A 15,854-nucleotide genomic window follows, 5' to 3' on the forward strand; every position below is an offset into this window, starting at 1 on the left:
CATGGGATCTTCCTTGCAGCATGTGGGATTTTTTAGGTGCGGAATGGTGGCTTCTCTCTAGTTGTGTTGTGCAGTCTCCAGAGTGTGTGGGCTCTGTAGTTGTGGTGCATGGGCTTCGTAGTTTTCAGTACATGGGCTCTCTAGTTGAGGCATATGGGCTTAGTTACCCTGAGACATGTGGGATCTCAATTCCCCAGCCAGGGATCTAACCCGAATCCCCTGCATTGGAGGGTGGATTCTTAACCACTGGAATGCGAGGGAATTCCTCAGGTTTCTTTCTTATATATCTATAAACTTCTGAAATAAGATAAAGTAATGCATAGTATACTGATGTTGTATTTGTACAGTGTTCCATAGCTTACAACTGTTATTTGCATCTATTGTTCAATTTAATCCTCAAAGTAGCCCTGGACTTGAGTGGATCTCCTTTTTCCCTGGTCCAGTGCTTCTACTATTAGACATGTGTTTGTGAGTCTGACCTAGTATAAGGTAGTTAACACATTGAGAAGACATTATTTTCCTTGCCTCTGAGTAATCTGGGATGGTATTTTCTTTAGCTAATTACATTGAGATACTAAGAATGTAGAAGAAAGGTACACAGACAAGTGTGGATAAGTCAGGTCCTATCTCTGAACATCAGTTTCTTCATTTAAGGGAGAGGGATTGTGGATTCAGGGTCTTTTATGTCCCAACCTGTTGATTATATATTTTATATATATGCATATGCAGATGTATATGGCCCCAAAACAGGCACTATCTGCAAAAGATTTGTCCTTGCTTATTTGACAGGTATGTTAGTGCTAAGAGAGGATTGCAAGACTTATTAAGCACCTATGCTGATGTTTCCACATTCCATTTCCCTGGTGGTCCAATTGTTAACACTTTGCCTTCCAAGGAGGGGTGCAGGTTCGATACTGCACCCCTGGTTGCAGTTGGGGAGCTAAGATCTCACATTCCTCAGGGCCAAAAAACAAAACAAAACAGAAACAATATTGTAACAAATTCAATAAAGACTTTAAAGATAGCCCAGCTAAAAAAATCTTAGAAGAAACAAGATGGCAGAGTAGGTGAACGTAGAGTACATCTCTCTCCATGGATATGTCAGGAATACACCTTCAGACACAAGTGCATGCAGAATTCCAGCTGAGAGTGGACAGAAGTGTCTGACCAGTGGAAGGAATACATAGAACCTTGCAAAACTCTGTAGGATGAAGCAACTAGGGGGAGAAACAGGAGTGTTAGTAGGACTGGATCCTCAGCCAGTGGGGAACTGAAGCAAGAGTCCAATCCCCACATCAGGGCAATTGTCTGAGCCAGAAGAGAAACATTTGAGGCTGAGAGTGAAACAGCTGATCTGTGGCAGCCTAAATGAAAGAGAATCAGACAGTCCTTGCTACAGCTATACATACTCTGGACAGGGATGCAGGTCCTCTGGAAGGCGTAGTGGCTGGGAGTTGGAGTTTAGGGATTGTGGAGCAATCCCAGGGCTGCTGTTGACTACAGAGAGACAAATGGAGGGGATGTGAGGGAGGAGATAGTGGTGGGAAATGCTGGTGGAGGAAAGCCAGGCAGCCGTGGAAGCAAGATGATAGTGCTGAGTCACACACAGAGGGGTGGAGCCATCACCATAACTTCTCTCTCTACACATGCCAACATGAGCTGCTGGACAATAGAAAGCCTGGCCCATCAAATGCCTGACACACTGAGCTACAGAGTAGGACCCCACCCAGGGTGCCCTTTTAAGTGCCTGACGTGCTGGTCTACAGAATAGGACCCCAGCCAAGGGGGCCCCTCTATGTGCCTGATGCGCTGAACAACAGGGTAGGACCCAGGCAAGGGAACCTTCTAAGTGCCTGAATGGGAGGAGCTACAGAGAAAGACTGGCCAAACAGGCCTTCTGATAGCCAGCTATAAGAGGCTCGAAAAAAGACTCTGATAGGGCCATAACTCCTGCTGCAGAGGCAGTCCATGTCCCTGCACACTTGGCACCGCCAGGGTCCCCTCAAGCCAAGCAACTGCGTTACCTTCATGCTCAACTCTCAATGGGGCAGAGCTGCCACAGGCAAAAAATGTCTTGTATCTATGCTCGAAGCATCACTTCAGTAGTGTTTGACTCTTTGTGACTCTGTAATCTGTGGCCTGCCAGGCTTCTCCGTTAGGGAGGGGGGGTTCTACAGGCAAGAATATTGGAGCATATTGACCAATACTGGTTGCCATACCCTTCGAGAGCACTATATTTCCTGCTGCCCTAATCTCCAACTCCCCTGAGTACTTGGCGCTGCCAGAACCCCTGCAACCCAAGTAGCTCACCACCTCCACACCTGGCCCTCACAGGGGCAAACCGAAGTCCTCCAGAGCAGCCTCAGGAGCAAACCCAGTGGATGACCCACATGCAGAGGTGGAAATAAAACCACAGTTGAAACCCAGGGGCAATGTGGCTAAGGAAGAAGACCCCAAACCTTCCCACCAGCTGTTCAAGCTGCAGATTAAATCCACATGGTCAACTAGTCAGACTTTTATATATTCTGTGGAATATGTAAAAGGACATTGAGAGCTCCTGCAAAAGAAAATGCACTGGTTCTGATAGCTGTGGACATTAGAGGCAAGAACACACAGGAGTAGGACCAGATTAGAATCTGAGCTGCCCCCACAGCAGGTACAGAGATCAGTACAGTGTTGGAGGGAATCCTAGAGAGGTGAGGTGGACTGTGACTCCCCATGAGAGAAAGGACTCTTGACAGCAATGATTCAAGAAAAACATTTATTATTATCTTTTGACTTGTTCTGTAGATTCTTTTGGATTTTTTTTCTTTTTTCCCCCTCTGTTGTTGTCAATTTTATTGGCACTATGAAATCTAATTAAGCTTTTGAGCTTCTTTTTTTTTCTTCCCCCTCAGTGACTTTTTTTATTGTTGTTATAAACCTCTGTCTCTACATTGGGCTTTTGCAGTTCTGTGGCGTTTTCCATTTTTTTCTTTTTCTTTTCTCTTTATTTAATTTTAATTTTTTAAAAATATTATTTTTTCTACATTTATTCCTTTGTTTGCTTTTCCTACTGTTCTTTTCCCCTTGCAGTTAATCTTTAATGTATATAAATCTTCTTTATCAACCTCTATTTAACTTTGCGTATCGATTCTTTCCTTTCCTCTCAATATATTTGTTAGTTTTATTTTCATTGCTTTATTCCCCAATTGGCATCTTGCTTTAGTTTTGTTTTCCAGTTTGTGCTTTAGTTAGTTTTGTTCTGGTAGATGTAATTTTGGGTTTCCTTTGTTTGCTGGGTTAATTTATTGTACTTTATTTTTGTTGGACTGTTTTGATTTTGCTTATGAGTGTATATGTATATGTGTATATTGTCACTTTTTTTTATCCTTAAATTTTTATTGGAATATAGGTGGTTTACAATGTTGTAATTACAGTATTCTGCTGTACAGCACAGTGAATCAGTTATACATATATTCACTTTTTAAATTTTTATTTATTTATTTTTTATTTTATTTTATTTATTTATTTTTTATTCTTTTTTTTAAATTGAAGGATAATTGCTTTGCAGAATTTTGTGGTTTTCTGTCATACATCACCAAGAATCAGCCATAGGTATATCCATGTCCCCTCCCTCCCAGACCTACTCCCATGTCCCTCCCCACCCCACCCTTCAGCCTGTCGCAGAACTCCTGTTTGAGTTTTCTGAGTCATACAGCAAATTCCCATTGGCTATCTGTTTTACACATGGTATTGTAAATTTCTATGTTACTCTCTCCATACATCTCCCCTTCTCCCTCCTCTCCTCCCACCTTGTCCATAGGTCTGTTCTCTATATCTGTGTCTCCATTGCCACCCTGAAAATCATTCATCAGTGTCATCTCTTCGGATTCCATATATATGTGTCAGTATACGATATTTATATTCTCTTTCTGACTTACTTCACTATATAATGGGCTGTAGTTTCATCCACCTCAGAACAGATTCAAATGTGTCCCTTTTTATGGCTGAGTAATATTCCGTTGTATATATATATCACAACTTCTTTGTCCATTCATCTGTTGATGGACATCTAAGTTGCTTCCACGTTCTAGCTATTGTAAATAGAGCTGCAGTGAACAATGGGGTACATGTATCTTTTTCAGTTTTGATTTCCTCAGGGTATATGCCTAGGAGTGGGATTGCTGGGTCATACAGTGGTTTTATTCCTGGCTTTTTAAGGAGTCTCCATACCATATTCCATAGTGGCTGTATCAGTTTACATTCCCACCAGCAATGCAAGAGTGTTCCCTTTTCTCCATACCCTCTCCAGCATTTATTGTTTGTAGACTTTTTGATGATGGTCATTCTGACAGTCACACTTTTTATTGCTGTTATAAACCTCTGCTTCTACATTGGACTTTTGCAGTTCTGTGGAAGTTTCCTTTTTTTTTCTTCTGATTTTTTTTCTTTTTTCTCTTTTTTATAATTTTAATTTTTTAAAATCTATTATATATTTTTTATATTTATTCCTTTGTTTGCCTTTCCTACTGTTCTTTTCCCCTTGCAGTTAATCTTTAATGTATATAAATCTTCTTCGTCTATCTCTATTTAACTTTGCATATCTATTATTTCTTTTTTTCTTTCCTTTCCCCTCAACATATTTGTTATTTTTGTTTTCATTGCTTTATTCCCCACTTGGCACCTTGCTTTAGTTTTGTTTTCCAGTTTGCACTTTAGTTAATTTTGTTCTTAACTGGTAAATATAATTTTTGATTTCCTTTGTTTGCTGGGTCAATCTACTGGACTTTATTTTTGTTGGACTGTTTTGACTTTGCTCCTGGGTATATATGTATATGTGTATATTCCATTTATTTTAATTATTATTTGCCTGATTTTGTAACTGCCATTTGTCTGGGGTTTATCTTTGATTTCTCGTTTTTGGATATTTGTTTTAATCTCACTTAATGCCATAACAGACTACTTGTAGAATCTTCGTTCCTGACCAGAGATCAAGCCCTGAGCCTTTGAAGTAGGAGCACTGACTCCAAGACCCTAGACTACCAGAGAACTAACCCTAGGGAGTATCAAATAGTGAGAACTCACACAAAGGAAACCACTTGAGTACAAGACCTGGCGTCACCCAACCACCAGTAGCACCCTGTGCAGGATGCCTCATCTAAACAACAAACAAAACAAAAATACAAACCCACTCATCAGTAGACAGAATTACCACCTCAGCCTTGCTGATCAGAGGAAAAACAAACAAACAAAAAACTCAGCACAAATCTCACCCTATACAAAGCTTACACAAACCACTGGACCAACCTTAGGAGGGCAGAAACCAAAAGGAAGAAAGAATTCAGCCTTGAAGCCTGGGAAAAGGAGACCTCAAACACAATAAGTTAAGAAAAAAATAATGAGAAGGCAGATAAATACTACACAAATGAAGGAACAAACTAGAAACACAGAAGTCCAAGTAAATGAAGAGGAAATAGTCAAACTACCTGAAAAAGAATTCAGAATAATGATAGTAAAGATGATCAGAAACCTTGAAAACAAAATGGAGAAAATGCAAGAATCAATTGCCAAAGATCTAGAAGATTTAAAGAAAAAATATACAGAGACAAACAAAACAATTACTGAAATTAAAAATACTCTAGACTGAATCACTAGCAGAATATCTGAAGCAGAATGAATCAGTAAACTGGAAGATAACATGCTGGAAATAACTTCTGAAGAGCAGAATAAAGTAAAAAGAATGAAAAGAACTGAGGATAGTCTCAGGGATGTCTGGGACCATATCAAATCCACCAACATTCAAATTACAGGGGTCCCAAAAGAAGAAGAGAAAAAGAAAGGGTATGAGAAAATTTTTGAAGAGATTATAGTTGAAAATTTCCCCAACGTGGAAGAGGAAGTCATAGTCAATCATAGTCAATCAGTCCAAGAAGTACAGAGTCCCATACAGGATAAACTTAAGGAGAAACACACCAAGACACACACTAATCAAACTGCTGCTGCTGCTAAGTTGCTTTAGTCGTGTCCGACTCTGTGCGACCCCATAGATGGCAGCCCACCAGGCTCCCCTGTCCCTGGGCTTCTCCAGGCAAGAACACTGGAGTGGGTTGCCATTTCCTTCTCCAATGCATGAAAGTGAAAAGTGAAAGTGAAGTCACTCAGCCATGTCCGACTTTTAGCGACTCCATGGACTGCAGCCTACCAGGCTCCTCCGTCCATGAGATTTTCCAGGCAAGAGTATTGGAGTGAGGTGCCATTGCCTTCTCCAACTAATCAAACTAACAAAGACTAAACATAAAGAAAGAATATTAAAAGCAGCAAGGAGAAGCATCAAGTAACATACAAGGGAAACCCCATATTCTTAACAGCTGATCTTTCAGCAGAAACTCTGCAGACCAGAAGGGAATGCTGCTGCTGCTGCTGCTAAGTCGCTTCAGTTGTGTCCAACTCTGTACGACCCCATAGACGGCAGCCCACCAGGCTCCCCTGTCCTGGGATTCTCCAGGCAAGAATACTGGAGTGGGTTGCCATTTCCTTCTCCAATGCATGAAAGTGAAAAGTGAAAGTGAAGTTGCTCAGTTGTGTCGGACTCTTAGTGACCGCATAGACTGTAGCCTATCAGTCTCCTCCGTCCACGGGATTCTCCAGGCAAGAGTGCTGGAGTGGGTTTCCATTTCCTTCTCCAGAAGGGAATGGCAGAATATATTTAAAGTACTGAAAGGGAAAAATCTACAACCAAGATTGTTGTACCCAGCAAGGATCTCATTCAAAATTGATGGAGAAATAAAAAGCTTTTCAGACAAGCAGAAGTTAAGAGGATTCAGTACACCAAACCAGCTTTACAACAAATGTTAAAGGGACTTATATAGTCAAGAAATACAAGCGAAGAAAAAAGAGCTATAAAATTAACCCCATTCTATTAAGAAAATGGCAATAGGAACATATATATCAATAATTACTTTAAATGTAAATGGATTAAATGCTCCAACCAAAAGACACAGACTGGCAGAATGGATACGAAAATAAGACCCATATTTGTGCTGTCTACAAGAAACACACTTCAGAACTAAAGACACATATATACTGAGAGTGAAAGGGTGAAAAAATATATTCCATGCAAATGGGAAACAAAAGAAAGCTGGAGTAGCAATCCTCATATCAGACAAAATAGACTGTAAAATAAAGAATATTACAAGAGATAGGGAAGGACACTACATAATGATCAAGGAGTCAACCAAGAGGAAAACATAACAATTGTAAATATCTACGCACCCAACATAGCAGCACCTCAATACATAAGACAAACACTAAAAGACATAAAAGGAAAAATTGACAGTAACACAATAATAGTAGGAGACTTTAACATCCCACTCACACCAATGGACATATCATCAAAACAGAAAATTAATAAGGAAACACAAATCTTAAATGATACATTAGATGAGATGGATCTCATTGATATTTTTAGGACACTCTATCCAAATGCAGAAGAATACACCTCCTTAAGTGCACATGGAACATTCTCTAGGATAGGACTGTACACAGAAAATTATAAAACACTAATGAAAGAAATAAAAGATGACATAAACAGATGGAGAGATATTCCATTCCTGGGTAGGAAGAATCAATATTGTGAAAATGACTGTACTACCAAACACAATCTACAAATTCAGTGCGATCCCTATCAAATTACCAATGGCATTTTGCACAGAACTAGAACAAAAATTTTCACAATTTATATGGAAACATGAAAGACCCTAAAAGCAGTCTTGAGAAAGAAAACTGGAGCTGGAGGAATCAACCTTCCTGACTTCAGATTATACTACAAAGCTACAGTCATCAAGACAGTATGGTACTGGTATAAAAACATAAATATAGACCAATGGAACAAGATAGAAAGCCCAGAAATAAACCCATGCACCAGTGGGTACCTTATTTTTGACAAAGAAGGTAAGAATATGCAATGGGGCAAAGACAGCCTCTTCAGTAAATGGTGTTGGGAAAACTGGACAGCTACATGTAAAAGAATGAAGTTAGAGCACTTCCTAACACTGTACAAAAAGATAAACTCAAAATGGATTAAAGACCTAAATGTAAGACCAGAAACTATAAAACTCTTAGAGGAAAACATGGGCAGAGCACTCAGTACATAAATCTAAGCAAGATCCTCTATGACCCACCTCCTAGAGTAATGGAAATAAAAACAAAAGTAAACAAGTGGGGCCTGATTAAACTTAAAAGCTTCTGCACAGCAAAGGAAACTATAAGCAAGGTGAAAAGACAGCCTTCAGAATGGGAGAAAATAATAGCAAATGAAACAAGTGACAAAGGATTAATTTCCAAAATATATAAGCAGCTCATACAACTCAATGCCAGAAGAGCAAACAACCTAATCAAAAAGTGGGAAAAAGACCTAAACAGACATTTCTCCAAAGAAGACACACAGATGGCTAACAACACATAAAATGATGTTCAACATTGCTCATTATTAGAGAAATGGAAATCAAAACCACAATGAGATATCACCTCATACTGGTCAGAATGGCCATCATCAAAAAGTCTACAAACAATATATGCTGGAGAGAGTATAGAGAAAAGGTAATGCTCTTGCTCTGTTGGTGGGATTGTAAATTGATACAGCTACTGTGGAAGATTGTATGGAGATTCCTTAAAAAACTAGGAATAAAACCACCACATGACCCAGCAATCACACTCTTAGGCATGTACCCTGAGGAAAGTGAAGTAGAAAAAGACACATGTATCCCATTGTTTATTACAGCACTATTTACAATAGCTAGAACATGATGGCAACCTAGATTTCCATCCATAGATGAATGGATAAAGAAGTTGTGGTACATATACACAATGAAATATTACTCAGCCATAAAAAGGAACACATTTGAGTCAGTTCTGATGAGGTGGATGAACCTATAACCTATTATACAGAGTGAAGTGAGTCAGAAAGAGAAAGACAAATATCGTATTCTAACACATATATATTAAATCTAGGAGGAGAATGGTAATGAATAATTTATTTAAAGGGCAGCAGTGGAGAAACAGACATAGAGAATAGACTTATGGACATGGGGAGAGGGGAGGAGAGGGTGAGATGTATGGAAAGAGTAACATGGAAACTTGTTACCATATATAAAATAGATAGCCAGCAGGAATTTGCTGTATGGCTCAGCAAACTCAAACAGGGGTTCTGTATCAAGCTAGAGGGGTGGGATGGGGAGGGAGTTGGGAGGGAGATTCAAAAGGGAGGAGATAAATGTATACCTATGGCTGATTCATGTTGAGGTTTGACAGAAAACAACAAAATTCTGTAAAGCAATTAACCTTCAATAAAAAAAAATCTTAAAAAAAACTATACATATCACATATATATGATAAATTGGTACTATTATAATTTTTGCTTAATTTTTTTTCCCTTTAAGAGTGAAGAATTTTGTTTGTTTGACTTGGAATTCATGTGTCTAAGTATATGTCTATTGAAACAATTAAGTACTACCCAGTAGGCCTGCGTAGCTTTCCTCTGTAATCATGGAGAAGCAGTCTGAAAATGTCCAGTCCTGTGAGGCCTGGGCATTTTGCCCTTTAAGAATGGTACATCAGGCGGGATAAGGGGGAATGGGGACAGGAATATGGACATCAATTTTATAACAGAAGATGGCTAGGGGTAGGATGATTAGTAATGAGGAAGTAACTGCTAATGTAGAGAATCCAGTCCTTATTTGATTGTCCATATCTTTGATCTCAACTTCCTGACATGTAGCTACAATAAAATCCTAACTAAAGAGTTGTAGTTTGGAAGCTGATGACCATAATTTCTGGCTTCCAGGCAAACTTAAAAGTGACTTTTCTCTCTGAATTGACATGACTTCTCTGGAAAGCGTAATCACAGGGCTTGCCAAGAATACATAGGATTTTAATTTTCTTCCAATCACATCATGTAAATCTGACACATTGTCATGTAAGGTTACAAATATTGTTGCATACCACTCATAGATATACAGAGTTCATGGTTATAGGCATAAAGTGAGATTTTTAGTCATTTATAATGGACATGTTCATTTTCGTAGCATTATTCCAGTATTTCTCTGCTTTCTTCCTCTGTCCCTACTTTCTTTCCTCACTTCCTGATGGCCACTCGAGCCTATATTCTCTTTGCTGCTACATACTGCCTTTCATGAGAGTCCAAGAGACAACGGGGAGGGGAGGATCATTTTTTGCTACTATTTTTATTAACACTTGCATTGCCAGATTGTGTGTGGAGAGCTTCATATGACAAATGTCACCTCATCTAACACCTGTTTTTTTTTTTTCTTTCCCATACCTGTTCAGTGCTTCGGGCACTGTGTACACTGCAATGGATGTAGCCACAGGACAGGAGGTAAGTATCCACCACCAACTACTACTCCTTCAGTTTTACTGTTTCTTACTCTTTTTTGTTAAGTTTTAGCCCTTCTTAGCTCAACAGGCACTCTTCTAGTTTCTTACTATTGTAGACTAGAAGTCTTTCAACATGGTGAAATTACAGATTTTGGAAAGTTACTGTGGCTGCAATGTGGAGAAGAGATTGGAAGAGATAAGAGTGGAGCAGGTGACTCAGCAGGTTATTGGGTAATTCCATGTGAGAGATGATGTCTGGACTAAGGTGGTAGCACGTTATAAATGGGGAAAAGTGATGTATTTGAGAGGTACTTAAGTAGATTTGAGGGACTTCCCTGGTGGCTCAGATGGTAAAGTGTCTGCCTACAATGTGAGAGACCCGGGTTCGATCCCTGGGTTGGGAAGATCCTCTGGAGAAGGAAATGGCAGCCCGCTCCAGTACTCTTGCCTGGAAAATCCCAAGAATGGAGGAACCTGGTAGTCTACAATCCATGGTGTCTCAAAGAGTTGGACGCGACTGAGCGACTAAACTTTCACTTTAAGTAGATTTGACAGAATTTGGTGAGGATGACTCACAAGTGAGTGATGTGTGTGTGTGTGTTCTAGTTGTGTCTGCTCTTTGTGGCCCCATGGAATATAGCCCACCAGGTTACTCTGTCCATGGAATTTTTCAGTCAAGGATACTGGAGTGGGTGGGCATTTCCTTCTCCATGGTGTCTTCCCCACCGAGGACCAAACCTGCATGTCTTGTGTTTCCTATGTTGGCAGGTGGATTCTTTGCCACTAGCACCACCTGGGAAGCCCAAGTGAGTGATCAGAGGAAGTATAGATTTGAAGAAGTTAGATACTGCCTGAGAGGCCATGTGAAACTGCCTGGTGGACAGTTATTTTTACAAATTTGGTGCCTAGGAGAGACATCTGATACAGAAGAGATTTAGAACCTTGTCTGTTGTCTCGAATCTAGTGGGTCTCCCATTGTCCCTAGGATTCTGGTAGACATTGAAGTTCTCATTTGGAGGCATCTCTTTGTCTCTCATGTTTCATAAGCTGGGAAATCTGTAATCTTATTGCTAAGGCCTGATGACCCAAGATCTTATCTTCAGCAGAAGGAATCCAGGAAGGGAATCTAGAATGCTTAATGCTTAAAGTTTCTTTGCATTGTACGCTTTGGTTGCAGAGCAGGAATGTTGGCAGGTGGGTTGTGGATGGGAGTTACCTGGGAAAGGTCTTAGTTCAAAGACTAATGGGGCTCAGAACTTGAGAGGCACCTCTTGTTCCAATGAAAATAGAGTTGGGTTCCTCTGAGGGAGGCTACTAGGACCTGCTTGTATATGTTTGGTGGTTGAAACCCCATGATGTACTGGAGAAGTCACATAACTCACTGTGCTCTTGTCAGGCTTTTACAAGTGTCTGAGGCAAATATTGAGGCTCCACTGAGGGTAAGTCAGCTTCAAAAAAAATTATGTTGAGAGATTTATTAATTGTTCTTTGATGTGAGAACCAGATAACTAGATGTTTACCTTTAGTGGATAGTGAAAGTCTCTCAGTTGTGTCCAACACTTTGTGACCCCCCTGGAGTATAAAGTCCATGGAATTCTCCAGGCCAGAATACTGGAGTGGGTAGCCTTTCCCTTCTCCAGGGGATCTTCCCAACCCAGGGAAAGAACCCAGGTCTCCCGCATTGCAGGCGGCTTCTTTACCAGCTGAGCCACAAGGGAAGCCCAGATGTTTACCTTTACTTACTTATAAAAGCTTGGAAAAGTCGTTTGACCTCTGGAGCTTGAATTTTATTTCTTTATAAAATATGCATGATAACATACACCTCACAAGACTGTTAAATAAGTTGAGTGAAGCAATGCATGTGAAAAATACATCATAAACTAAGAATTACGTATATATTAACTTTTATCTGCACATATTTATTTCACACAGTGTTTACTGATCATTTGCTTTATACTACACTTATGCTAAGAACTATGAAAGATTCAGACATTAAAAAACATATATATATAAGTGTAAGAAATCATACTTTCTGTTGTATACATATAAAACTTACAGTGCTGACAGAAACCTGTGTTGAAATAATAGTAAGTAAGGAAGGAAGGATGGTATCATTTTGCTGATTTTAAATATGCTATATTGGAGGCAGAGATAGAAAAGAGGAGGTTATACCAATACTAAAAAGAACCCCACACAGTAGGCAGTATTATTTCCTTTTTACTGATCAGGAATTTGAGGCTTGGAGTTAAAGTAACTTTTGCGGGGTTGTGCTGCCAGCAGTTAGCAAGGTCTGGGTTAGAATCTTTTGATTATAAAATCTTAACTTATGTTTTCCTGACTGCTAGGCTGCAGCAAGTTTTGGCAGCATGGCCCCTTGTCATATTTCTGACTTCTGGAGCCTCACAGCCCTTGATGGGAAGCAGGCTGGTGCTGGCTCGTTTCTGGAAGGTCTGGAGCTGCATGTGTGAGAAGCTGCCCACAGGAAACAAGCTTGATGTCATGTGCTTGCTTTGTGGTTACAAAACTATGAATGGAAGCAAGTCCATTAGGGTGGCTAATGCAGTGTAGCCAGGAAGGCCTCATTTTCTCCCCCAGGGAGTATAAATCTTTAGTGGAGCTGGCGGGATGCTCTGTCTTTGTGAGTGACTGCATATTGGGAGTTACCCGATGGGAAAGGAGAGCTATTTCCTGTCACAAATAGGAAGATTAGCATGTTAGTGCTGGAAGTCTTCTAGTTATAGATCCGACAATTAATTTTCAAGCCTATTTTTAGAGGGAATGTGTGTAATAGAGAAAATAGACTGGAAGATGCTTTGAAAACTGGGAAACTTTACTGGGAAACTTCCTTGTAAGTCTTAGTCTTTATTTTCTTATCTGAAAATGCAGAGGATGATTTTCACTTGACAGGGTTGTTTTATAGAGACAATGTCAGTCGAGCACCTAACACTGTGTGGCAGGAGAGTGGTTGGTTTTTGCTGTCATTCCTGCTGATTATATTGTCATTCTTGCTGCTCTATGCCAAGTACTCATCAAATGCAGTTATGACAGTGATTAGCATTTTCACTGTTGTATTACTGTATTATTTAAATTTCTTATGTATGAGTAACATGTTGGCCACTATTTCTTTTAGTTCCCAAAAGAATCCTATGAGAAGGGAAATCAGGGTGGAAATTATTATCTTTAGTATTGATAAAGAGATGGAGGCTCAGGGAGCTTGTGATTGGTCAAGGCTGGTAAGTGACAGAATCAGCCCCAGAGCTTAGGCCCTCAGAGTTCAAGTCTAGCTTTTTCCTGTTATGGGAGTGCTGTCTGCTGGCTTGAGTTAAGAGGGATCTGATCAGGTGAAGGGTGTTTAGCCTAGCCCATGTTTAGTCAGTAGCTGTTGGAAAGGACTGTCCCCTCCTCTGTCATCCATGGCCTGCCTCTCTTCTCCCTTGCTGCTGCCAGCAGTGACCTCTGGGAAGTTCACAAGCTGTGTCCCATCCTCCAGGATGGCCTTAGGAACTGCACAGGGTCTAGATCTTAATATGTGTTATAAGGGCTTACAGTCTTAATGTGATGGGCCTTTAGATCAATGTTTTCCTCTTCACATGTTAGAAAAAGCTAATCATCAGGTGTTAAGAAAAGTGTAGCCAGACCAGAAGCCTTCCCTGATAGGAGACCCTACTCCAAAACAATTTTTTCTCACTTAGGGTAGGGAGTGGAGGTGGTCAGAATGTTTCAAAAAAATAGTTTCTGTTCTTACTGATAAATGACTTTTGGCAGAAGACTGTCCATACTTGATTTGAAGAAATAATAGAGTGTGGAGTTTTCCCATAAAAGTTGAATTATTCATCCTCTGCTTTTCTGGATGATTCTGGAACGACTAGTTGTAGTTGTTCTGTTAGATGTTCACGTTCTTCGATGTTATTTCTAGGAAATAAACCCTTAAATAATTTAAAGTCTAGTCCTGTGGGATGAAGTAGCCTATTGCTGATGCTCTTTATGGTTTAAAAACAAAGTATTTATCAGCCCACTGAATTCTATCTTTTCCTCTTCATTGCCAAAAAGATTTGCTGAACACACACTGTATTAGGCACTATGCTTGGCACCAGGGATTCTGAGCTTTCAAACGAGCTCTCAAGTGTCTGGAGATACACACCCTAACTAATCATCATACAATTCAGTATGTGGTGAGTTCCATAAGAGATGTGTAAATATGGTCTTATAGGGCTTTAAAGAAGGCAAAAAACCTCTCTGGTTTGGAGAATGAAATTTCTTTTGGTCTGATACAAAGTATAAGAAGGTTTTGAACATGTGAAAACAGTGTAAGATGTTCCAAATGGAGAGAGGCTCAGATATGAGCATACATCTTTCATTGTAGCATATGAAAGAATACAGTAAGAAGTAAGATAGAGGTCAGATTCGAAGGACTTTGAAGGTTGGGCCAAGGAACATCTCTAGGAACAGGAACCTTTTTAATTTTGAATCTGAGAGAGTGTTATCAAATGTGTACAGTGGGGAAGATTAATCTGGCTCTGTGTGCAGAATAAACGGGCATTGCTTTTGAGATTCTAATCCTGACTCTGCTACTGAATTGTTGTGCTTACAAGTCACATATCCTCTCTGAATTACAATTTCCTCATCTGTCAGACATAGTCGGTAGTAATATTTAAGTCATAACGTGTCTCAGAGGATTAAATGAAATACATTTGAGAATATTGTATGTAGTACCTGACACACTGAAAAAAATGGATGCAAAAGTGCCTTGGAAATTAACATATTCCTTAAATTGGTATTATGTGAAAATTTGTTTATTTCTATAGACAAAAAGCCTATGAAGATCTTTTTCATACATAAACATTAAGGATCCCCTTTCTCTATTTTCTCTTAACCTGGTCAACTCTGATTTACTTTTCCACAGTTTAAAAAGGCATCTCCCCTTTATGAAGCCTCTATATTGATCGTGTGAAAGAGTTCTTGCCAGCTTTATGTTTCTGTAACATTTTGTGTGGGCTTTGTTAAAGCACACCTCTTTTATATTGTGAGTTTTAAAAGTGCTTTTCTAATATAAGTATTTTGTAGCAAGTTTGATCTTCAAACTTTGGTTCACATTAGAATTACTTGGAGGGCTTGTTAAAATACAGGGTTTTTGAGGAAAAGGAAGTCCCTATTTATCCATACTTGAGCTTGGATTAAGTAGAGATCTAAGAAGGTAGAGAGATAAATGGAAAGATCAGTTTTTAAATTTTTTTACTTCCTCATTTAAATTCTTCATAACCATGTCTTATCCTCACCTCCAGTGACACCAATACCAATGCCAAGTAATAAATGATCTTTATACTTAGCAAGTGAACTTTTCCATTAAATAGAAAATTTGTGCAAACCACGCACTACCAAAAAAAAAAAAAAAAAACCACCACTGAATTTCTGATTCAGTAGGTTTGGTTGGGGCCTGAAATTTTTCATTTCCAGCACATTCCCAGATGATGTAGCTGGAC

At 39.5% G+C, this 15,854-nt stretch overlaps 1 protein-coding gene across 4 annotated transcripts in view; it reads left to right on the forward strand.

Annotated features, from left to right (window-relative positions):
* Positions 1-15,854, forward strand: part of PAK1 (p21 (RAC1) activated kinase 1) — a 159,513-nt gene that overhangs the window by 123,452 nt on the left and 20,207 nt on the right. For all 4 annotated transcript variants that reach the window (XM_070365036.1, XM_070365035.1, XM_005909613.2 and 1 more), the window contains one exon: positions 10,327-10,375. In XM_070365036.1, the coding sequence (XP_070221137.1) occupies positions 10,327-10,375 (49 nt within the window). The remainder of the gene's footprint in view (positions 1-10,326; positions 10,376-15,854) is intronic.

Source organism: Bos mutus, chromosome 29 (assembly GCF_027580195.1).
Source record: "Bos mutus isolate GX-2022 chromosome 29, NWIPB_WYAK_1.1, whole genome shotgun sequence".
Lineage (NCBI taxonomy): Eukaryota > Metazoa > Chordata > Mammalia > Artiodactyla > Bovidae > Bos > Bos mutus.